The sequence below is a fragment of the Typha angustifolia genome, chromosome 13 (genome assembly GCF_048772165.1).
Source record: "Typha angustifolia cultivar Huaian chromosome 13, ASM4877216v1, whole genome shotgun sequence".
NCBI classification, from domain to species: Eukaryota; Viridiplantae; Streptophyta; class Magnoliopsida; order Poales; family Typhaceae; genus Typha; species Typha angustifolia.
The window spans coordinates 3,326,434-3,350,267 of record NC_133251.1 but is presented as its reverse complement, the minus strand read 5'-3'; the positions used below and the strand labels follow the sequence as shown (position 1 = coordinate 3,350,267).

Here is a 23,834-nt window from a genome sequence, read left to right as displayed (position 1 = left end):
ATATGTTTATGTATCGAAATTCTAGTCATCAGACAACAATTTGGGACCGAATAATCCCGAGATTAATTTTATAATAAAACCAATATTAAACAGCAACAACGTTATGCCACGCCAACCAATTTGTCACACTTCGCATTAACTCGAACGTTAGTTGGGAAGTGGAGTTTCCCTCAAGAAAGCAAGCATCAAGCATCGGAATCTCGGAGTAATCCTCTTTCTCTTTCTCTTTCTCCAGAAAAAGAAAAGAAAAGAAAAGTTAAAGCACGGCGGCGTACTTCTCCTTTACTTCCCTTCTCTTGTTGTAGGTCGAGTCTCCTCGCATCCATGGCGGTGGCTCGGATTAGCTACCAACTCCTCCTCCTCGCCTTCTTCCTCTTCTCACTCCTTCAAGCTTCCGAACCGACGTACGAATCTCCTACCATCGTCTCTCGCGTTGCTTTTGGCTCTTGCTCCAACCAGAGTGCCCCTCAGGTACACCACACAACCTTGTGCTACAAGAACTGTAATGAAAAACTTGGCAACCGAGCATAATGTTTTTAGATGCGTCTTCATATGTAGCCCATTTGGGATGCGATAGTCGGCTTCGATCCCCAGTTGTTCATTTGGTTGGGGGACAACATTTATGGAGACAACAAGCGGCCGATTAAAGTACTTGGTAAAGAGAGAACGATTGGACCATGGAAGAATGTCGCCAGATTTTTCCCATCAACGGAGCAGGAAATGCAGAGAAGGTACGAGATCGCGAAGATGAATCCAGGTTATGTGAGACTGAGAGAGAAGGCTCAGGTAAAGTATCTGTGCATTTAGTAACTAGTGATTGATTATTTGAAAAAAAAATAGCCGAATTTTTATCAACAAGCTTAGATTACAATGTTCAAGGTTTTTCTTGGTATGGATCTTATAGTGACTTCACATCCAAATTGCTTAGTTTTTAAATACACAGAGTTATTTCTCCTGCTTTTATTATTATTTTTTTCTTTTGTTGGGTTGGCTCAAAATTTTGCATTAAAATTAATTTGAACTTGTGCAGGTTCTTGGTACCTGGGATGACCATGATTATGGATTAAATGATGCAGGAAAAGAATTTGATGGGAAGATTACGAGCCAACGGCTTTTCTTAGATTTCTTGGATGAAGCTGAAGATAGTTCTCGGTAGGTAATTCAGAAGACCTTGTAGAATTAAGCATAAATGTCATATCTATTTTGACTTTTTCTTGTGCCACTTATAGGTGGTTGTTACGTGCCTCAACCTTTTATTTGTTTATCGGTAGGTAATATGGTCCATGTTTTCCTACATCAAGATGCTAATATCTTTCATAGGTAATCGATAGGAATTTCAAGTACATAAACCTCAACATTCTTTGTAAGATTTAGCTCATCAGTATGGCCTTTACGGTGGAAAGATATCTTCCATTGGCTGTTTTTATGGTTGTACGGATGCATATTGCTAACCTTGATTGAGAAAATTGTCAGCGCAGATTTCCTCCATGCTTGGGGGATATGATCTGGTTTATATCTTATTTTAGGTTTATAAAGGTGCTTTCATTCATGGGAAGGATTGGAACATGATTGAAAAAAGAAAAGGAAAGAAGAAAAAAATTAGCTTGTTATATGCCTTTTAGGTGACCATGGAGTGGAACTAATAAAATTAAGGATTTTCTTATTCAAACAGAGAAGAGCGAATCTACTTTACTACATTATGAAATGCCAACAATCCATATCTATGAGCTTCACAACTTTTTGTGGGGCTGTGGATTACAGCACCAAGATTGCTAGCCCTTTTATATTATGATATTAAATTGTTAATTTTTTTCTTCTGCATTCACCACACCAAGCTGGACTCTTGTAAACTCTAACTCTCGCATTGCAAACAATTTAAAGAAAGAAAAGAAATTAAAGAGAAATACTTCATACCGCTCTTTTCTTACTTATCTCTTTCAGAGGTTTTCATTCCTCCTATCCTCTGCCCATCCTTTTCCTATTTTTCCTGTATCAATAAGTTAATATTGACTAAGGAAAATAAAACTATGGAACAACCACAGTGCAATTCTTTTCTGCCGAACAGTACATTCTGCATCTGTAATCTTTCATTTTTGGACCTTCTTAGATTGTGAGATCCTGATGTTGCTGTATTTGTCCTCTTTGTTTAGGCGAAAACAAGCTGGTGTTTATGCCTCTTACATGTTTGGGCCCAAAGGGAAACGACTAAAGGTATGCTAGTGATGTAGCTCCTACATTGTTCTTCTACTCTCTCTGCAGCTTAAAAGCTCTTTAATTAAACTTTCGTATATATTAATGCATTGAGATACTTTTGGACCATGTTATGTCCTCTAAGTGCCTATGTTTCTGTGATCACGAAAATACTAGTTCAATGTAATATACGATTATTTTATTGTTTAATGAGTTGTAGAATACTGGGTGCACATTTTAGCATTTCATGGATGTATTACTACAGGTTATTCTTTTGGACACTAGATATCACAGGGACCCATTGCGCAGTGATGGAAGTGTGTTGGGAGATTCTCAATGGCAATGGTTAGAGAGAGAGCTGAGAGGTCCTGGATCAGAAATTACCATTATTGCATCTTCTATTCAGGTACTCATCTTATACGTACTCCTTTTGTTATTAAACTATCTGTAGTTTAGGGGATGTGCGTACATTTTGGATTCATTTTGGAATGCAAGAAGATGGATGAGTAACATTTGCATTTAAAAATGTACATGAGATCTATTTGATGGAGCATGTGATTGGTACTTTACTGGTGTGCCACCAGTAGATAATGTTGCCACGGAAACTAGCATCACTTGAGGAGGGAGGACAAAATCTATCAATCGTAGGGGTTAAGTTGCATTTACTAATCAATATAGACAATTCACGAAAACAGATCCTCTTTTGAAATGGGTTTCTGTTGTCAAGTTATGTTTCATTTCTAGCTTTTGATTTTATTTTAATGCACAACTACTTGCTAAATTGGATTTCCATATGATTCCAGAACATCTTAGCCTTCAACATAGCAAGTGCTAGTTTCTAAATTGGATCCCCATATGTTTCTTTTTTTTTATTTCAATGGAAGTAAAAATCACTCAGATATTTCATATATAATCATGCTTTCTCTGCATCTTCCTTGTTTCTCAGGTGATATCAAATCTTTCTGCAACTACTGGACCGTTATTCTATATGGAGTCTTGGGGGCGTTTCCCAAAGGAGAGGGAGCGCCTATATAAGTTGATAGATAGTAGTAAGGTACTAAGGTACTAAGGTTGGGTTTCTTTTGTCATTTATATTTACGTTATGCCCTGAGGCCAATTTTCAGTTGGTTAATTAACCCACTTGTTTTCCTTATGTGAGACATGCACAATTCTTTTTGCTTAAAGATAATTTCTGCATAATTGAATGTTGGAATTGGATATAATCTATTTGCATTGTGTTTTAATGGTTATGGCTGTCAGCACTAGTTTATCTTCCATTCCCAGATTTGGAGAATCCCACAGGGAAGAAAGGGATGGAAAAAGAAATATCACCATCAAATAACAATAGAGACAGTTCTCCTAAAGTCCTAATGCATGAGGCTCCCTCCAATGTGTGCAAGATGTATGTACCCTTGCCCCCCAGTGTTTGAAGGTTAAGTATTGGCTTGAACCTACAACACTAGGATATGTGGGGCAAAAGTAGACTGTTTTACCTAGTGAAACCTTATATTACCAACAAATAGTGATCTATAACTACTGCATGTGATTGTTTTCTTCCTAAGAAATTTATTTCCATCTGCCACTCTTATGTGTAGTCATTCAACATGCAGAGAAATGGAATATTCTTCATAAGTGGCGATGTTCACTTTGGAGAGATCACACGCTATGACTGTGGAAGCCAATATCCTCTGTATGATATAACATCAAGTGGGCTTACTCAAGCTATCGAGAAAGTTCTGCCACCACCATTAGCTTATCTTGTGAGAGTTATAGCATGGATGACACCAAGCACCATGAGAGTTTTTCATCATAACTGCCGCTACAGATCATGCACATTTGGTATGACATGTGATCGGAGGAACTTGCACTCCTCCATCTAAAACCTAACTAGAATCTGTGTATGTAATTATAGTGAATTATTTTGACTTTGTATTGTTTGTCTATGGATCTTGAACTCCACGTACCTCTATACTTTATTAGGGAGCATTTTGAGTGCCTTTTGCAGACTATGCCATCAGCATTCAACATGGTGCTAATCAGCTACTACACAAGCCTGGTGCTGTTTTCTTGTATGTAAACCAAAAGCGTATTAAGAAGGTTTCCTTGATAAATTTTCCCTTGAACAAAATTTGAAGATGTTATGCATGACCTTCTTGCAGTGAAGGACATCAAAGGGCTGACTGTAGTTGGATTGACTATAATTGCTGCATTAGACATGTGTTTAATTTCCTACTTAATCATGGATCATTTTTGTGAGCACTAGATCAAGCAAGTATTTTAAGCTTCTTATGGGCTCTCTTTTCAGGTCAGCCAAATTTCGGAGCAATTCAGATTGACTGGGACACAACTCCGCAAAAGATTAAAGTTGAGCTGAGAGATTTGAATGGTGAGCCCGTTGCTGGAGTAGATTTCTTGCTTTCTGAGTTGCAGCCGGGAAATACAGACATGATTCACAAAAAAGCCTGGGCTTATCAACCTCACTGCTCTCCCGAAGTCCAACTTCCATGGCTTGTAAGATATCGACTAACTTTTCTACTTGTTGGAGCTGTAACTGGTAAGAACTCATCCTACATCCGTAACAATTTTTCTAGATAAAACTTGTAGATACCTGCCACCACTTCTGCTTAACAATCTTATTTTCTCCGACAGTTTTGATCATGGGTTTTGTTCTTCTCGTGTACACCATTCAATCAGTTGTCGAGTTCTTTCTTAGGAAAATTAAGATTGATTGACTTCTCTACAAGCAGAAGAGCGGCAGAGTGGAGTTACTCTCGTCCAAGGAAATACAAGTCACAACTCTAACTCAAAAGTGTTTAGACAAAATTATCTGCTCATGTATTTGAGATATGCCATCTGTACTTCTGCATCATTGCTACTTAACTTCCTCAACTTTGTCAGACTTAGCTTCTTACAATTTATTCATTCATAATAGGATCTTTCCTGTCATCTACTACATTAGGTGTATATTAATTGGCATCTTTCAGCAGGTATAGTTTCTTGATAACATCTGAAAAGATGCAATATGAGATTTTCTCATCCAACCTTCTGAGGAGCTATGTTATACATTGTGATAATCTTAGAAGACTTGTTTTTTCTTTAAATATTCCTCCCAGTATTAATGAAGATACGATAAAGACATTGTGATATCGTAGAAGACTTTTATTTTCTCTTTCTTTTGAGTAAATATTTCCCCCCAGTATTAATTAAGATAAAAATGGTATTTGTCTAGTTGACCCTCAAAATAACTTATTGAAAATACCAGCACGTTCACTTTATTACGACCTCGTTTTCCTTTTTCCATTAAAAATTATTTTTTATTAAATAATATATCTCAATCAACCAAACAAGGATGAAAGGATACACAGTAAACAAGGAAATGACTAATTGTAGAGTATAGGATAAATAAGGGTTTAAGTATAATTTACCCTTGTACTTATGTATATATTTACTTTATTTTTTCTACATACATTTTTTTATAATAATCTACTCTTTATACGACTAAATTGCCAAAATATTTTATTAACAAGTATAATAATATTAAAATATCCAATCATGTTTCTTTTCACTCGGTTTGTCTATCGAGACATTTCAATAATTTTGATAGGTTTTGTTCACTGGGATTGACAGTTTATTTTAGTCATAATATCATATAATTATAAAGTTATATAGAGAGTTAAAGTGATTAATAAGTACAAGTATATATAAAAGAAACCTTAATTAATTAAAAAAAGCATTTAATCCGATAAATAAACTCAACGGTTCCTTTCTTTCTCTGCTTGAGCGAGAGGATGACGATGAGAGTAATGATGGGAACGGCAGGCCCACAGCCGGCCACTGCGAGAAGAGAAGAGAGGGCAACCAAACAGGATCTCTGCGGCCGGCGCATCGCCTTCACCACCCCGCTAACCTACGCTGGGCGTCTCTCCCACCTCCTCCGTCTCCGCGGCGCTGCTCCCCTCTCTCTCCCCACCGTCGCTGTCGAGCCCACCCCTTCCACCCTCGCCGCCCTCCGCCCCTACCTCCTCGCTGGAACCCTAGACTCCTTCTCCGCCGTCGCTTTTACCTCCCGCAATGGCATCTCGGCCTTTTCCCTCGCCCTCCCCGACGATGACGACACCCCTCCGCCTCTCGCAGACTCCGGCGAGCCCTTCACCGTCGCCGCCCTTGGGAAGGACGCCGACCTCCTTCGCGAGGGCGACCTCCTCTCCCGCATCTGCAGGAACCCTAGCCGGATCAGAATCATCGTACCCGAAACTGCTTCCCCGGCGGGTTTGGTGGAGTCGCTAGGAGACGGATCAGGTCGCAGGGTGCTGTGCCCGGTCCCGAACGTCGTCGATCTCGAGGAGCCGCCGGTAGTCGCTGACTTCGTCGCGGATCTCGAGGCGGCGGGGTGGGTCGGGGTGAGGGTTCCTGCGTACGAGACTAGGTGGGCGGGCCCGAGGTGCGCGGAGGAGATGGCAAGGAGGAGGGAAACGGATGAGGAGATTGACGCGATCGTGTTCACGAGCTCGGCGGAGGTGGAGGGGTTGATGAAGGGGCTGCATGAGTTGGGTTGGGATTGGAAGACGGTAAGAAGGACTTGGCCGGAGATGGTGGTGGCGGCGCACGGGCCAGTGACGGCGAGGGGTGTAGAGAGGTTCGGGATCTGCGTCGATGTCGTGAGCGCGAGGTTCGATAGCTTCGACGGCGTGCTGGATGCTCTTGCTTCAAGGTGGAAGAATTAAATTCCGATCGAGTAAATTTTTTTCTTTTTCTCTTTTTCAAAATTAACCAAGAATTTCATTTCAACATGTTCTATTTTCCTATTTCGCCCTTCATTATCAATACAAATTAATTATACAACATATAGAACAAAAATGTGATAATAACAAAAATAAACCTCAGAAAATAATAATATATCCATTAAACGAATTAAAGCAATAGTCCTTTGTTCCCCAACACTCAACTTCTCACCAAGAGAATATATTCTTTCTACTGGTTAAGTGTTATATATTTGCTCCTAAACTTTTCATCAAACAACTAAGAAGCATGTATCTTGCTTGTAGAGGAGGAGGATAGTAATGTGAGAATATCATGGGCCATGGCTTCCCCATGAAACAGTGCAATTGAAACAATAATAAACTGAGCAACCAACACAAAATAATTACATTACTGTGAAGACCCAAAATCCCATATTGGAACATGAGAATTTCACCATTAGGTGGAACTCCCAAACTATTATTTTGGAAGTGCTCATATATTTTTTGGGCTATTTTACAAGTTTGTCATTAAGTTCACCAAATTCTAATATTATGAGAGTTAAATTCAACTTGTGAGGGGATCTAACTTGACTTCACTCACCCTATTATTGATAAGCTCTTTGTTGGGGTGAGAAGTTGTAAAATATTATTTACCAAATTGAAAAAAATAAGAAGAAGAAGAAGAAGAAGAAGAAAACATTAGCGAGAATAGGTTTGGTTTTCGTTTGTAAATTTTAACAATTTTAGATTTTAGATCGTCTTAAATTAAGATCTACGTCTCAGTGAGAATATACTGATAAGCTTGAAAGATCTCATCCCGATCAATCTGTACTTCCAACAGCCATATATGGTTAGTTTGGCAATTTATCAAAATTTACATATTAATATATAAACTATCACAAATATATACAATTAAATCTATCCACCGACCAAACTGGCCTATTCCTAAATCCTAATATTACCGAGGCAGCTACTGCAAATAGGGCTGTCAAATAATCGAGCCTGCTTGAGCTCGGCTCGATAATGCTCTATTAAGCTCGGTTCGAAAATAAATTGAGCCAAGCTTGATTAAAGCTAGGCTCGAAATTAAATTCAAGCCAAGCTTGATCCCGAGCTGGCTCGATCGAGTTGCCTCGATAAGGCTCGAATATATATATATATATATATATATATATATATATATATATATATATATATATATATATATATATATAATATGAATAATATCAAACTAATATGAATCATCATATCAAAATCCTTTCACCCATTAAGCTATTATTTTCTAACACAATTATTTTTATTGTTTGTAATTTATATTTTAATTGTTTGTAGTTTTTTGACACAATTATTTTTGTTACTTGTAATTTATATTTTGGTTGCTTGTCTTTTTCTAATTTATTTAACTTTATTGCTTATAAATTATATTTTGGTAATATTTATATCTTTATAGTTGAATTAGGTTTTATTTTAAATTTAATTCAAGCCTAAATTAATTTAAGTTTGCTCAGGCTCAAAATGATTTGAAATTGATAAGGCTTGAAATTACTAATTGAGCAGCTCGTTTAAACTCGTTTAAGTTCAAAATTGGCTCGAATTCGAAATTGACTCGGATTGAAATGGTTTCAATTCAAGCTTGATCACAAATACAGGCTCAAAATTAATTTCAATTCTTACTTGATTAGAGCAAGGCTCGATTAAGCTCGGCTCTTTTACATCCCTAACTGCAAGCCGAGAATGTTCGAGAGAGCACTATTTTTTTTAATTTTTAATTTAACCAAGGCAGCTACTACTACAAGTGGGGCCTTATTACCAAGGCAACATAGCTAATAAGCTGCTACTCACCATTTCTTAAATCGGAAGCGCACGCGCTATTTTTTATTTTCTCTCTCTCCCTCTTTAAACGGACGAATTCGGTACCGATCAAGGAGAAGAAAGGGGAGAAGAGATGGGCGCTATCCCGGTAGTGGATGTGGCGGAGTTCACGGCGGCGGACCAGGAGAAGCTTCTGGAAGCGTGCCGTGCGATCGGCTGCTTTCGTGTCGTCAACCACGGTATCCCGCCACCGCTGCAGGCGGAGATGAAGGCCGCCGTCCGATCCCTCTTCGACCTCCCCGCCGACGTCAAGCGACGGAACGCCGACGCCATCCCAGGCAGCGGCTACGTGGCGCCCACCGTCAAGAATCCGTTCTACGAGGCGTTCGGCCTCTACGACGCCTCCTCGCCTGCCGACGTCGACGCCTTCTGCTCCCGCCTCGACCTACAGCCCCACCTCAAGTATTATCTCCCTTCCTCCCCTTTTCTAGGGAAATTTATTTGGGCTAAGAGTTTCATTCCACCAGTGATCGAATTGGCTAGAAACGTTTATTTCCTTCATTTCAGGGAAACGATCAAATCGTATGCTTCTAAGCTCCATGAGCTAGTATTAAACATCGCAAGCAAGATAACAGAGAGCATCGGTGTGGATAGCTATTCATTCAGTGAATGGCCTTGCCAATTTAGGCTGAACAAATACAACTTCACGGAGGAAACGGTTGGTTCCACCGGTGTGCAGATCCACACAGATAACGATTTCCTAACCGTGCTTCAGGAAGATGACTGCGTTGGTGGGCTCGAGGTGATGGACTCCACCGGCGCATTCCTACCTGTCGATCCTGTTCCAGGAACCCTTCTTGTCAATCTCGGCGACATCACAAAGGTAGGTCGTTACTTCCATCTTTCTACTGGCCATTCCCTTCTAGGTGAAAATTTTAAGTTTCACTTTTGATATATCGACCCTGTTATATATCATGCTAGATATGAATTATGACTCAGAAAACATACCCATCTAATGAGAAATTGGTTTTGCAGGTGTGGAGCAATGGATTACTGCATAATGTGAAGCACCGCGTGCAATGCAAGCAGGCAGTGACAAGGATCTCAATTGCATTTTTCCTGCTCGCCCCAAGGGATGACATAGTGGAGACGCCCGCCGCACTTGTAGATCCTAAGCACCCACGCCTCTACCAGACTTTCTCCTACGACGAGTACCGAAAGTTTCGACTATCGTCTGGATTGCGTGCCGGTGAAGCCCTCTCCTTTATGGCTGCATGACAACCTCCTATTACTTTGGCTTATATAGTGCACATTACTTATGAATTCGTGATAATAAAGCTGGGGGCTGTTGGACTGGAGGATCACATTATGAAATGTCTGGATCTCTATTTACTTATGAATGAGAAATGATTAATCTTTATAGGCTTTGTTGCTCTGCAGTTCTTTTATCGAATTATTAGCTGGGAAAGAAGATCAGGTGTTGATCAATTTAGTTACCAGTTGCTCAACTTAGTGTGGCAGGGAAAAGTAGAGGTAATTAACTGGTTGATGATATACTGAATTTTTTAATCACATGCAACAAATGGATGGATAACATACTGGGGTTTCATTTTATGCTTTAATTTTCTAGTGAAACCAAAAGGTGACTTGGAGATGCTGAATGAAGTTATGAATCCCTGTTTATACTGCTCTGCTCCCTCCCAGAGAATAAGACAATTTTGATCTACCACATTTTGCAACGTTAGCAACATACATGACTGCTTTCCAGGTATAACATTGTATAATTCTTTGTACTAGCTGTGCAGAGGTACAGCAGTTTTAAGACATGTGTTCTCATATTGAATCAGTTCATCACAACAAACCCATGATGGAGGATGATAACCTGACGACCAGAGGGCTGGTGACATGATATCTTTTAGATACCCAAGATAGTGATCCAAATGAATAGTCCTTGAAAGGGACAGTGGCCCTAAAATGCACTATGAAACTCCTCTTCTGACCATAGTTTCTGAAAGCAAGAACTTTAGGAACCACTGTTACATTAATGCCCCTCGGTGCAGATACTAAAGCGCGATAAACTGAATTGGATCTTCCAACATTTGTCACTGTTCTATTGACCGAGTAGCTAATCTTGAGATCTGGTACTGTAATTGAGGGGTAATTGAGGCCAGAAGCTGTTGGTTGAGAAGTAGAACACATGCTATTATCCCCGGTTATCACGCGTAATAACTTGTCACTGTAGCCAATTGAGCAAAGGAAAGCCTTGTAATCGGTGGCCTGTGCATCATATACCAGACCAGGATCAAGGATTCTTGAAGGATCCGGGAAGCCTGAACCATAATCAAATGGGTTTGCTGTCCTTCCTTTGGGGTCTGCTGTTATGGGATTGCCATTCTTATCCAATACAGTTGCTGTTCAAGGAGAGTGTAGCAGTATAATTCAAAGTTAGACAAGGATATTTGGTTAGTAATATGGTAAGAAGCATAAATTTTTGCTTTGGTTATGTGAAAACTTCATCAACTAGTCAGGAAATGATCTGCGAGTGGTTCAGTATTTCTTGAGTACAGCCAAGTACTCCAAATAGTGATGATCTCTGAAGAGTCTTGATTATAGCAATCAATTTTTTTTTTCCAAAAGTGTATACTATTCAAGTATCTTGCAGCATTTATATACAACCTGTTGTCATTATGGCAGATTTTATCGCTGAAGGAGACCATAAGGGGTGTACTGCTTTGATCAACGAAACCAGTCCTGTTACATGGGGGCAGGACATCGATGTTCCAGAGAGAATGTTGTAGTTCATTTTCTTCACTGCAGGAGACCAGGCTGCTAAGATGTTTAGTCCTGGAGCCGTGATGTCAGGCTATGACAAAGATATAACCAAATTAGTCCATAAAACGAAACATTAACTACTCCTTGTTATATATTGTTGATTCACAAGTAAAACTTGCTGCTAGATATGCCTACAGACCTTCAGGATCTCTGGTGTCAATGAATTGGGACCTTTGGAAGAGAACGCTGCCACTCGAGGAGCTTGTCGTGATCCAAGTATTGTCTTTGTGGGCAAAATAAAGGATCTTGGATACCTACATTTAGTATTTGAGCACAACCATATCTTACACAAATGTAATTACAATACTGAATAATTTCAGTGGAATATAAGAAGAAGCTCAGTGAGAATGCCTAACCTTGTGTGATTTACATAAGATAGAATTCTTCTACCAACTGCTCTTCCAAAAGTAACTGCAGGGATTACGAAAGGAACTGCGACGTCGCTCTCTACTTCGTCTATCAGGATCATACCTACACCCGTAGCTTTCTTCACCACTATGCTTTTCTCTAGCCTTGATTCAGAAGGACTACCAGAATGGCGACAAATAATGATCTTCCCTCTGGCCTTTGTTTTGTTCAAGGATCCTTCCAAGCAGAAACTATAGAGGAAAGAATCGTGTAAATGCAAGAGTAGCCTCTTTCAATCAATCACTCATTCCTAAGTAACTGCTTTTCACCTTGACTGGTATGGAGTGAAGTAATGCCCACTGGCTTCAGAAGCTGGCATTATCCTTGCTGATGTTTTCATTTTGTAAGTGTTCAAGCTCTCACCCTAATCATACCAATGAATTCTTCAGAAAGTTTTGAAGTACAAGTTTGTGCTTATAGACAAAACAAAGAAGAGCACCAGGACTAACAGTTTAATTACCATTATTCTCCTTCCATCTCCAAGTATGATCTCTGAAGTGAATTCTCTGTCTGTTGAACTGGCAGCTACAGTAAGCAGCCACGGCGCGAGATTTGTCACTGTGCTTCTAGCTCCAGAATTTCCAGCAGAAGAAACTACCAGTATACCATGTCTAACAGCATGGAAAGAACCAACTGAGATTGCATCACTAAAGTAATCTCCCTGAGGAGAATTGGGACCTAAAGATATAGATATTATGTCAACTCCATCTCTGATTGCGTCGTCGAATGCTGCAAGTATGTCTGCGTCATAGCAACCGGAGTCCCAACAAGTCTTGTAGACTGCTATCCTAGCCAGGGATGCACCTCCACGCGCTCCGCCAGCTGCCAAGCCATGATAATTCATGTTATTCACAAATCTACCAGCAGCTATGGAGGCTGTATGACTCCCATGGCCAGAGCTATCCCTAGCAGACTTGAACTTGATACTCTTATCTGAATTACTGAAAAGAAGGCTGCTTTCTTCTTCTGCTTCATATCCTTGGAGATAGTACCTTGCTCCAATTACTTTTCTGAAAGAGAAGGCAGAGAAAATTGAGAAGAGTGGACAGAAAGCTCTTGAAAGAAAAGAACACGAGTGGCTAATGAGGTGGGGGAAGCACAAGATATATACTTGTTGCATGAAGTCCTTGTGAAGGACTCTCCTGCTTGGCATTGCCCTTTCCATCTTGAAGGCACTGGGGGCATCCCCTCATCACTGAAACTGGGTGATTCTGGCCATATTCCTGAAAGAACATAAATAGATTTTTATGTAGCATATCTGACTCTGGATCAGTGTTCAATTCACCGAAAGATACTACATAAGCATTGTACATTTGTACTGGAAGGACAATGGAGAATACTAGAGTAGTGCTATAAGAATGTTACGAAGTTCAGATCGACATGCAGAGTTCAAATCGGATAGCATGCCTTCAACTTTGTAGAACATTATATCAATGTACTCTCGAATGAGCAGACAAGGTGAAATTAGTACATCCGAGAATAAAATAGAACGCAACTCAAGTTAACTCTATTAAAATAGGGACAGAAGTTTCTGATATCTACAATTCAGCAACTGTAGTATTACAAAGTCACTGAAGCCTGAAGACTGGATCTAAAGGGCCATAAGAGATCAACTTACCTGTGTCGATGAATCCTATAATGACGTTCTCTTGATTCTTTGTAGAGAATCCTGGAATTTCCATTGCCTCATCAGTAGCAAGGCCCATAAAATCCCAAGAATGAGTAGTGTGCAGGTTATGCTTCAGACTCGGAAATACTGAAACCACACCAGGCATCTCTACAAAAACCATTAGGAAATTAACCAAATTACTACAACCATAGATATATTTTTAAGTTTGAGAACAAAGTTCAGATCAGGAACAAGCCTATCACCAGCCATCTGTGAGGCTTGCTCTTTGCTCAACTTTGCTGCGAAACCTTTGAAGCTGTTACTGTAACTATAGACATGCGAAGCCCGTGCTTTCTCTGCACTGTTAGGTCCAATATTTGTATCAAAAACGATTGAAACATTAAAAAAAAATAAATTAAAAAAAAAATCTCATAACATAAAAGCCAACCTTCCTCCATGAACAGCAGTGAGCATTTGGTGAGTTTGGCTCAAATACTCATCTGGGCTATTACTGCCTTTGTTTCCCATGTAAACTACGTAGACCTGAGAGGATTAAACATAGATGATCACTTCCAAATAAACCAATTGAGATGAGTAAAAGATCAAGTACCAATCTGAGTAACTAACCTTAGAAGGACAACATAATTTTATCTCTGCAAGTACGATGAAGAGGAGCAGATGTAGCATTCGGCACATGGTCATCTCCAAGTACAATAAAATTTGAGAGAGGAGGAGAGGTTACTAGGATTTAAATGAGAAGTTATGGAATAGTTTTAATTTATAAAGTTTCCCTGTGGAACTACCAACCGACCGTAAGGCCCATCATGGGAATCTAAAACCAAAATTCTGGGGGTGGCAGTTAGTTTTAAAAAGTGCACTGAGAAAGGAAAAGAAATTGCAGCAAAGACTCATGCTAAATTTAAAGATGTGATCTCTTTATCACTTTCTCTTTTGCTAATTAATCTTTGAAATGGTGTACCAAAAGAGGGATACATATGCTATACTCCTCATTTGAAATTTGAATTGTTACTCAGGATTAGGACTCAGATATTAAGCATGACCTTGATAGCTTTATCATAAGATTGGCAAGTCTGCTGATTTTTTATTATTATATATATATATATATTTATATATACCAATAGAAGTGAGGTTTGATCCAAGATGAGGTAGATGGCGCATGCTGTAGGTACTGTGGGAGACATTCTTGGAAATTCTACAATAATTAATTCCCTCGACTCGTTTGAGACCATGACAATCTTGTGTCAGGATACATAATTTATACACGAACTGCACTACATTCCTTGCTTGGAAAAGTTAATATAATATTTATTAAAGTTTAGGTCTAGGATGTACCTTTGCCTGTGGGAGTTCTCTTTGCTTTCACTTTGAAGTGGAGAAAGACTGTGTACTCTTACCTCATTTTATTTATCTGTTCTCTACGGTGGGCAAATTCAACTCTATTTCGGTAACTCAGTGGTTGAATTTTACTAAGTTATAAACTTAATTTTTCTAATAGATATTGAGTTTAATATTTAGTAAATTTTTCATTAGACCAGTATCTAAACTTATTTGTGGCCTCTTTATCTAAAGTATGCTATAGATAGCCGCTTGTGAAAAGGAAATGCCTTGATATAAAAGAAGCCCTTGCTGAAATCAAGCCTAAAGACCAGTCCATATGTAGTATATTATGATGGTGGCTTTAAGATGATGTTGTCTCCTACTCAGAGAAAGAAAGGGAAAAAGAACAATGATTTAACCGAGCCTTCGAAGGCAAGCTAAGAATGGATTAAAACGGTGGAGGGAAATGTAATGGAAACTAAGTTTCTTAACAAAATTCATAGTTATCAAGACTGATATCAAGCTAAGGTAGAACCATCTATCTGGCAAACTTGAACCCTTAACATTTCAAGTTATCTGCAGTGAAGGATTCGATGCAAACAAAAGCAGATACATACAAAGATGCTCTCGATGTTTGGAAGTTTTGACAAGCCAATCCAGAAGAAAACTAATGGAGGTAATGCGATTGGGTACGCACCAAGCATTAATTTGGATTTGGTCTTGAGAAAATGTTTATTTGCAAGACATGGAATCTAAAATGAAATCTTTGGACAAGATGAAACTTTATCAACTGCGGCCTGTAAATTCAGTTTCAATACATAATAAAACAAGCAAATCTACAATCATCAATGAACCACCCAACTGATTGCTAATGGACAATTGCAATAATCCAGAGTGACAGAAAGTATTACTGATTCAAGTCAATCATTGGGGAAGAACAGAGGAACAATATCATATTATTGCTACTATTATTGATTTCTCCATTGCATAAATAAAATTTATGTCCACACTTGAAAGGTATAAATTTTCTCCACAGCACTAGTTGAGAATGTAAAGAGCATATGGGATAAACACCAATGATCCAATAAAAAACCTAATGAGTTGTGCATAAAAGACGGGCTGTTAATTATCTCTCAGTAACAGCCACTCTAAACTCTATAGGCTTAAGTTAACATATATATATATAGATGGATAGACAGAGATGGAGGGGTATATATAGAGGGAGAGAGAGAGAGAGAGAGCCTTGTGAATATGACTAAATTCCAAAGTGTGTACGATTGAAACTGAGAGATGAGAAGTTGCTGCTGACGAGGAATAAAGCTAGCACCAATAGGATTGACAAAACCACCCACATCCACGGACGTATCTTCCTCTTACCCCTGTTGCGCAGGGGCAAAGGAACAGGTTGTGTCCGATAGTGCTGCTTCATTGCCCCCCCTCGCCTTGATGGCCTCTTTGAACTTGTTGCTACTGAAACATCAAAATCTGGAGCAATTTCAGGTGCACTACTGTCAGTAGGAGCACTGTCACTCTCATCGCCTCCATTTAATGAGTCTACTATGGCTGCAGCTTTCTTTTTCTCCTTTTTAGCTCTCTTCTGCATGTTTCGTATAAACTTTGTTTAGTGAAATGTTTGAGGTCCATATGAAATATATGATATTCAAGCTGTTAATCATTTTCAAGAAAAAAAAGAGGATTCCACTATAGTACATACAACAACAATTTATAATTTTCATCTTCCCAATGATAGTTAATAAGCAAAACATTTACCTTATCCCTGAGTTCAGCTTCCTTCCGTGCTTTATATTCAGCCCTTTCCTGGGCCTTTTCAGCCTTTTTCTTCTTCCTCTCTTCGGCCTCCTTAGCTTTGGCCCTCTGCTCCAACCGGCACTGTTCCTTCTCAGCTGCAGACTTCTCTCTCAGTTCCTCTTCCCTCCTCACCAACTCTTCTGCTTTCCTAACTGTCTGCTCCTTGTTATTAGTTTCCTCTTTCCCTGTTTCGTCTATCTCCTCTATATAAGGAACTTTGACTGTGATTGTTTCTTTTAAAGTAGAATTAGCAGATTTTCTGGATTTGGCAGGCTGACTAGTTTGTGCTGCTTGTAAGATGGGAAATATATCCTTATCTGCACGTGGTGCCAGTGTACTAACAATTTCTGGTTTTACTTCTGAAGCTACAGTGCTTATGTGTGGGTTGACAACTGACAGTGGCAAGGGACTGAATGACTTTCTATTGCTATTTAGTACGGGTGCGTCCTCATCTGGACCAAGTGATCTTCCATCCAATGTCCCGAATCTTCTCAATGTGCTATTCTTGTTAGACTCAATGTATTGTTTGCGGAACTCCTCATCTTTGTTCCATATCTCCAACATTCTCTCCACCTGTAAGATGAGAAAAATGTTAAGAGACTGATACGTTGCTGTTGACCTTGTGCACTCAAAGCAAAGCATGCATTCACCTGTCTATTGCAATGCAACCAAAGTCCCTTTCTGTTCCCTGAAGATATAAAATTTGCTGCCGTATCCTGGTCATCCTTGTACCTGAAAAAATACTTGCTCTGCAACAAACAAAATAGACGAATTATACTTGGCCATGATAAAATGCAGGACATCAGACAGTCCTTTTCATTAGAAATTATAATTATCATATAGCATTTTGAAGAAAACACCAGACCCCGCATTATTTACAGAAGCAAGCCCTCATGCAGTTGAATCTAAGGTAAACCAGTTGAAAAAAAATAACTTGGGTACCAAAAACTGTCATGACAGACAGACTTACCATTTTTATTTCAGTTTCAAAGAAATAGACATTTCAAAGGGGATATTTGGGCTTTGAAACTCGGAAATGGTGTTACTTACTATACACTACAATTAAGTCCATGGAAACTATGGAAAATCTATGACCATATATTAACTTTCAAAAATGAGTTTGTAAAATTATTCATGGGGTACAATAAAAACCTAAAAAGTTTACATGTGTGTAATTGATTTGACTATTTACAATTTAGAAAAAGAAAGATATAGCAAAAATCATGGATGGTTGTGCCATGGCATGGCTCGTACCGCAGCACTTGCTAGCCGTACCGCAAGAGAGGGAGAGAAAAAGAGGAGGGTGACAAGTAGTGTTTCGTCGTTGCCACTAGCTATCACAATTGGTGACGTCGGGTACGATGGGTGATGGCGAGCAGTAGCGACGACAACGATAAAAAGTCTTTAGTAAAACACTACTAGGAAGGGTGTCGGGTGGCACCTTTGTGCCACGTGCCATTATGCCGCCGGCACAGCAAGTGCCGATCGGCATGGCCATCGTTGGCAGAAATATCACCCTAATCCTAATGGATAAGAATATATATATAAAGTAACAAAGTATGTTCCTTGGTTTAAAGTCTCAGATGCTTATGCATACAAAAGAATGTACAGTACAGACTAGAGAGAGAAAGAGAGTTGCAAAGAATGTCAATGTCATCCTGTTTTTCATAGTACCACTTTCAAGCCTAATGTGGGATATAATAGTCACTGAGATCACAAAAAAATCGGAAGAGATCAGGAAGAAATCTTTAAAGAATATCTGACACTATATTTAATGAACTGTAAGAAAAATCTCAATTAGTGAATATCCATCAGATTCATGTCTGTTACCAGGTAGCAGGAAGAGAAACCAAAAGACAGTAGGAAGTAACTGATCCAGCTGATCAAGCTACTGTTCTGGTCACCAATGAGAGGACACGAGAAGAAAACGTAGCACATCTTGATTCTTGAGAAGAAGCATATAAATTGTAAGAATGAGAAGATAATCACCTACCCTTCTGATTGACTCATTTTTCAAATTATACCAATGAACATATGCCTCTTGGCGAACCTCATGAGCAGATTTAAATTGTTCCTGTAGATCTCTACGGATTTTTTGTTCATCATTGTAGTCCTTCTGAGCTACATTTGTCTTTTCTTCAGCACGTGTTAGCTTGCTTCCAAGGATATCCAATTCTTTCTTTAAAGTCTGGACTCAACAAAATGAAGTATAAATTACAAGAAAAAGAATAAATCAAAAGTGAATTTGAGAAATTCAGTTAAGACATACCCTGAGGCGTTCATAAATCTGGTCTTTTTGGTCAAAAGCCTCCTCAATTTCTTCTTTAAAACCCATAGTTGTAGATAGCTGCTTACGCCGGGCTTTAAATTCTTTGATCTCCTGAATATACAGCTTTTCTTGCTTTAGAGACAAGGTTTCATGTTGTAGGCTGCGCTCCTTCATGACAATCTAAATGGATGCAAGTGAAATTTGTTAAAATAAAACAGAACCAGTATACTGCTGCTCTTGAAGGATAGAGAATTTTCACCATTTCATCGATTTCTTTAATTGAGGTTGCTTTGTTCAATTTGTTAATTATTAACTGGATGGAACTTAAATCTTGCCGCTTGGCATTATAAGTAGCTCTTGTAGCTCTTTCATCCGCTTTTGCAGCTTCTAACTTCTTCCGATAATCAGCACAAGCTACCTAATGTATATAAGATTCTCAGAGATGAGCTAAAAATTAACAAATCTGAATATCCAAAAAAAGAAACAAAATCTGAAATTATCTACCTGTTCCTTTTGAATTGCTACTTGAAGGGAATCCCTGCTCTGTGTCTTCTCATCCAATTGTAATTGAGCATATTGTATGGATGCCCAGAGGTCATCATTGCTGAATCTAGGAACTTTAATAATATAACATGGTTGCCTTTTCCAGAATTGTGCACCTACCATGTCTTCATCCAAATTTGAGGCATTGGGATAACCGGATATGGCATGTACATCATCAATTGCTTCAGCTTCCCGATGCAGGAGTTGTTCTTCGTCATCATCCTTATTTATAGGCTCATCGCATTCTATAGCAGCAACTGTAAATTTACCAAACTGCAGAAAACCATTATGAACCATCGAATCCAAATTGACTGCAGGAATGTTATGAAAAACGTAGCCTATGTTGGTTTCAACATTGTTCTCACAATCTGAAATTTCCCTTTCAGTATCACTATTAGCACCAACACAAGAAGTTTCAACAGTTGGAGTGCATCCAAACTCGACTTCAACAGAATTTCTAATAGATGCGCTTACAATATCTGAATTTACATCTTCACATGGCTCACAGGCAGTATAGGGAGCTTCAGAGTCAGTTTGCAAAGGACCTTCACTGCACCCAGTGCAGTTATTGCTAAATTCTAGGACTTTCATGTCATCAATGTTCTCGGCCACTTCTTTGATCAGTTCCTCTTGGTTGATTTGAGATGCATTCAAGCTGCTGGAAATTTCTGATGGACCAATACTAACACTGTTTCCTAGTTGCAAATCCTTGACATGGTCAACTGATTTATTTACTTCTGCAGTCTCCATGGAATGGCTATGGCTTATAGCTTCCTTAGCAGTGTAGATGGAGCTGGCTCCATAACCATGAGAAGATTCAGTGTCCTCTCCTGTATCTTGATGGTTTCTTATTCTTAATTCTAAAACAGTTGCATACTCATCAGAACATCTGTCTGGGGTGACATCATTAGCTACATCTATAAACATCGACTCCTCCTGCCTAACTGTAAGAGCTTCAGATTGTGGAGACTCTAAACCTGCAAGTTCAGGCTCCTGCATTTCCACTACTTCAGAAGCTGTCTGTAAATGTGCTTGGTCAACAATCTCTGCAACTTCAGTCTCAGACTCCTGTTGCGACTCAATTTCAACACATGAATCTAACCCTACTTGGTCTCCTACCTTTGTTTCTAATGTGTTTGGTTCATGTTTATGAATTGCTACTCGTACTGATTCTTCATGCTTTTCCGGCTTTGCAGACATGGTGCTTGCATCTGGTTTCCCCTCAACTACAATTTCTCTTCCCACAATAGATGAACCTAATCCTTCCTGCTTTCCGATCTCTGTTTCTAGTGTGCATGGTTCATGTTTCTCTTCTATATCAAAAGCTCCTTGTTCTGATTCTTTTTCCTTTTCCAGGTTTGCAAATAAGTTGCAGGGTTCTGGTTTCCCCTCAACCAAAATTTCTCCTCCTATAACAGATGAATTTAATCCTCCTGGCTCTGCAATCTCTGTTTCCAGTGTGCATGGCTCATGTTTGTCTTCTATATGAACAGCTTCTTGCTCTACTTCTTCGTGCTTTTCCAGGTTTGCAAATAAGGTGCAGGATTCTGGTTTCTCCTCAACCACAATTGCTCCTCCTACAACAGATGAATCTAATTCTTCCTGTTCTCTGATCTCTGTTTCGAGCATGCATGGTTCATGTTTCTCTTCTATATGAACAGCTCCTTTGTGCTTTTCTGGGTTTGCCAATAAGATGCATGATTCTGATTTCCCCTCAACCACAATTGCTCCTCCTACAACAGGTGAATCTAATCCTCCCTGATCTCCTGTCTCTGCTTCCAATGTTTGTGGCTCATGTTTCTCTCCTATATGAACAGCTACTGATGCTGATTTTTCATGCCTTTTCAACTCTGCAGATATGGTGCAGGGTTCTGGTTTTCCCTTGGCCACAATTTCTTTTTCTATGCCAGCTTGATCAATAATCTTTTCAAAAGCAGTAAAGTTCTCCTGCTGAACTGGTTCTGGTCCTGATCCATGGCCAGTCTCTGAGGACATATTATTCCGCCACCTGTCTTCTACTTCATAAGCTGATTTCGTTTCCACTTGGTGATCAACCACAGACTCTGGCTGTTGAATGACTTCAACAATTGACTCTACTTCCATTTCATGGTCAGTCTCCTCCTCCGGATTCTCTTTCTTCCCTTCTGCTTCAACAGCAAACTTGGTGTCAGCCTCCTTGTTTTCTCCCAAATTGACAATTGAGTATGATTTGATTCTTTTGCCATCCACACAATCCGTAGTGCCTGCCGCGCCATTCTCATCCAAATTCCCTTTCACCTCTTCATGACACTCCTCTTTCATCTCCTCAGATTGTTTCTCCAACAATTCTCTGTTCTTTGCACCCTCCTCATAATTTTTCTCACTTTCTTCCACTCCAGTACCCTTATCTGATCCCAGCTTTTCCTCCACCACACTGGCAATGGTTTCTCCAAAGTGATTCTCTGAATTCTCACCATCATCTTCCACATGCACTGGCCCATTCGCTGAGTCATGTTCCAACCCCACCTCTACTACGTTCCTTTGGGTTGCGACATGATCTCTGACCACCACCTCCCCAATAATGGAACCTACATTGGACTTCTGCACACCGTTCTCTTCGAGAGAGGAAGCAATTATCTCACCATTCACATGCAGATCAAGATTTTTCTCGGCGATATCACCGGAATCACAGCTAACGATCACGAAGGAACCACCAACTCTATCCCCATCGTTCTCACCCCTCTCTTTACTCGCCGTTACATCGACTTTCTCGATATCTCCCTTCCCATCGACTTCCACGCCATTACACGCACTCGCATGGGCCGTCATTGCTTCCGAATAGATTAAATAGCAACCCTAATAATAACCAAAATCCCACATTTAATCTAACATATGCCGTAATTCAAACCATCACGGGTCCAAAGACAAGTAGATCAACAACACAACGAAGATATTTAAATATCAGAGGACAACTTACAATTCACCACAAGTTCACCTTCGGCGTTGCCTCGGATCTCCCGCCACCGACGGAGTCCTCGCCGGATTTCGCGAGTTCCGAGTCGGATCCGCCGCAACAACCGTGATCTCCTCCTCCTCCTCCTCCTCCTCTCTAATTCTTCCCGAGGAATTCGGAGTTTGGAAAGAAAGAAGCACGATCTCAAGTTTTAAATCGGGAATGGAGTAGAGCTATTGGAAAGAACTGTTCCCTTCCTTCTTCTAATTTCCACATACCTACAATTATGACGTTAATATTCCCTATTTTAACAGTAAAACCGAATATAAAATTAGTTAAAAGATAACGTAAATTAGTTAATTTTTATTATTCAAAAGAGCTCACATAATCCACATTAGATTAGATAAGACGGAGGTGAATTAAATTATTAAATAAAAGTATAATATATTCAAGTGATAGCAATAATATAAAAAGCAATCCTAGATACGGTGAATCACACACACACACACACACACATACTTTTACCAAATTAATAGTTAATTTATCATTAATTAAGAAGATATTCTTCTCACATGGCAATTGGTGGTCCCATTAATCATCATCACAAGTAGCGCGTGCAACAATGTCGATGATGCCAACCGTATCCAAATGATTGGATACGAAAGTGACCAACAATTTAAAAAGCTTGGTAATATATATATATATATATATATATATATATTTTTATGAAGTGCCTCATAAATAGTCTTTTATGGAGGAGGATATGAGGATATCCAAAAGGCCAGTTATGATTCTAAAAATGGGGCCCGCCACATAGTCGGAGGGACAAAGGAATCGGATAAGCCTTCTAGAAATTGTGAGGTTGACGTCCGGTCTAACAGCTCATCTTTTTCCACTTTTTTTGGGAAAGATAGTCAGAAATTGCGGGCATTGTTGGTCCACCACTTTATATAGTTCACATACTTCATGGACATTGGAGGTATATCTATCTATATAGATATATATATATATTAATGAATGGATTCTCGAGAGTTATGCTGCTACTCTTACGTCATGACAGCGTCGGAGAGGAGACAACTTCTTGATGCCATATGCTAAAAAGAAAAGGGAAAAAAAATAATATTAAGAAACGAGGGTATTTTAATTTTATATATATATATATATATATATATATATATATATATATATATATATATATATATATATATATAAGCAATTACGATATTTTGGAAGAAAATTTGGTGGCAATTATGTAAAAATCATGAAGGCGCGTATAAGATTTTTTTTAAGGATAGATTTAGACATATATCTTAAATATATTCACGTTTTTTTTTTATTTTGATAAATATAATA

At 39.1% G+C, this 23,834-nt stretch overlaps 5 protein-coding genes across 7 annotated transcripts; 3 read left to right on the top strand and 2 right to left on the bottom strand.

Moving 5' to 3' along the window:
- Window positions 1-99: 99 nt before the first annotated feature.
- Window positions 100-5,136, top strand: LOC140772790 (uncharacterized). Of its 2 annotated transcripts, XM_073114980.1 has the most exons (10): window positions 100-205; window positions 306-471; window positions 559-786; window positions 1,031-1,152; window positions 2,151-2,211; window positions 2,456-2,596; window positions 3,137-3,244; window positions 3,801-4,029; window positions 4,496-4,744; window positions 4,840-5,136. In XM_073114980.1, exons 2-10 carry the CDS (start codon window positions 325-327, stop codon window positions 4,920-4,922), a joined length of 1,368 nt encoding a protein of 455 aa, XP_072971081.1. In that variant the 5' UTR covers window positions 100-205; window positions 306-324; the 3' UTR covers window positions 4,923-5,136. The 2 variants fall into 2 exon arrangements, with proteins under 2 accessions (XP_072971081.1, XP_072971080.1); XM_073114979.1 differs by lacking the exon at window positions 100-205 and having other exon boundaries at window positions 214-471.
- Window positions 5,137-5,813: 677 nt separating this feature from the next.
- Window positions 5,814-7,905, top strand: LOC140773969 (uncharacterized). Its single transcript, XM_073116771.1, has one exon. It carries the CDS (start codon window positions 5,979-5,981, stop codon window positions 6,912-6,914), a length of 936 nt encoding a protein of 311 aa, XP_072972872.1. The 5' UTR covers window positions 5,814-5,978; the 3' UTR covers window positions 6,915-7,905.
- An 875-nt stretch (window positions 7,906-8,780) lies between these two features.
- Window positions 8,781-10,509, top strand: LOC140773483 (2-oxoglutarate-dependent dioxygenase DAO-like). Of its 2 annotated transcripts, XR_012106480.1 has the most exons (5): window positions 8,781-9,203; window positions 9,309-9,624; window positions 9,777-9,990; window positions 10,182-10,274; window positions 10,372-10,509. XR_012106480.1 is itself a non-coding variant. In XM_073116070.1 (3 exons), exons 1-3 carry the CDS (start codon window positions 8,875-8,877, stop codon window positions 10,017-10,019), a joined length of 888 nt encoding a protein of 295 aa, XP_072972171.1. In that variant the 5' UTR covers window positions 8,782-8,874; the 3' UTR covers window positions 10,020-10,168. The 2 variants fall into 2 exon arrangements, 1 of the variants encoding a protein (XP_072972171.1); XM_073116070.1 differs by lacking the exons at window positions 10,182-10,274; window positions 10,372-10,509 and having other exon boundaries at window positions 8,782-9,203; window positions 9,777-10,168.
- On the bottom strand, window positions 10,509-14,314 carry LOC140773482 (subtilisin-like serine-protease S). Its single transcript, XM_073116068.1, has 11 exons — window positions 14,218-14,314; window positions 14,039-14,133; window positions 13,854-13,951; window positions 13,600-13,758; window positions 13,093-13,204; window positions 12,442-12,991; window positions 12,251-12,345; window positions 11,930-12,172; window positions 11,713-11,827; window positions 11,418-11,604; window positions 10,509-11,152 (listed from the first exon to the last, which is right to left on the bottom strand). The coding sequence occupies exons 1-11, from the start codon at window positions 14,290-14,292 to the stop codon at window positions 10,593-10,595; spliced, it is 2,289 nt and encodes a 762-aa protein (XP_072972169.1). The 5' UTR covers window positions 14,293-14,314; the 3' UTR covers window positions 10,509-10,592.
- A 1,554-nt stretch (window positions 14,315-15,868) lies between these two features.
- Window positions 15,869-22,736, bottom strand: LOC140773481 (uncharacterized). Its single transcript, XM_073116067.1, has 8 exons — window positions 22,506-22,736; window positions 19,511-22,384; window positions 19,266-19,424; window positions 19,007-19,186; window positions 18,731-18,925; window positions 17,388-17,486; window positions 16,699-17,310; window positions 15,869-16,525 (listed from the first exon to the last, which is right to left on the bottom strand). The coding sequence occupies exons 2-8, from the start codon at window positions 22,355-22,357 to the stop codon at window positions 16,184-16,186; spliced, it is 4,434 nt and encodes a 1,477-aa protein (XP_072972168.1). The 5' UTR covers window positions 22,358-22,384; window positions 22,506-22,736; the 3' UTR covers window positions 15,869-16,183.
- Between the last annotated feature and the right edge of the window lie 1,098 nt (window positions 22,737-23,834).

Coding starts and splice junctions, on each gene's coding strand:
- LOC140772790 (XM_073114980.1), top strand. CDS start 325: ATGGCGGTGGCTCGGATTAGCTACCAACTCCTCCTCCTCGCCTTCTTC. Junction 787..1,030: donor GACTGAGAGAGAAGGCTCAG/GTAAAGTATCTG, acceptor GAACTTGTGCAG/GTTCTTGGTACCTGGGATGA. Junction 4,030..4,495: donor CTACAGATCATGCACATTTG/GTATGACATGTG, acceptor CTCTCTTTTCAG/GTCAGCCAAATTTCGGAGCA.
- LOC140773969 (XM_073116771.1), top strand. CDS start 5,979: ATGACGATGAGAGTAATGATGGGAACGGCAGGCCCACAGCCGGCCACT.
- LOC140773483 (XM_073116070.1), top strand. CDS start 8,875: ATGGGCGCTATCCCGGTAGTGGATGTGGCGGAGTTCACGGCGGCGGAC. Junction 9,204..9,308: donor GACCTACAGCCCCACCTCAA/GTATTATCTCCC, acceptor CCTTCATTTCAG/GGAAACGATCAAATCGTATG. Junction 9,625..9,776: donor ATCTCGGCGACATCACAAAG/GTAGGTCGTTAC, acceptor TTGGTTTTGCAG/GTGTGGAGCAATGGATTACT.
- LOC140773482 (XM_073116068.1), bottom strand. CDS start 14,292: ATGACCATGTGCCGAATGCTACATCTGCTCCTCTTCATCGTACTTGCA. Junction 14,134..14,217: donor AATTATGTTGTCCTTCTAAG/GTTAGTTACTCA, acceptor TAATCCTCTCAG/GTCTACGTAGTTTACATGGG. Junction 11,605..11,712: donor TGACACCAGAGATCCTGAAG/GTCTGTAGGCAT, acceptor TCTTTGTCATAG/CCTGACATCACGGCTCCAGG.
- LOC140773481 (XM_073116067.1), bottom strand. CDS start 22,357: ATGACGGCCCATGCGAGTGCGTGTAATGGCGTGGAAGTCGATGGGAAG. Junction 19,425..19,510: donor TAGCAATTCAAAAGGAACAG/GTAGATAATTTC, acceptor TATATACATTAG/GTAGCTTGTGCTGATTATCG. Junction 18,926..19,006: donor AGATTTATGAACGCCTCAGG/GTATGTCTTAAC, acceptor TGTTGAGTCCAG/ACTTTAAAGAAAGAATTGGA.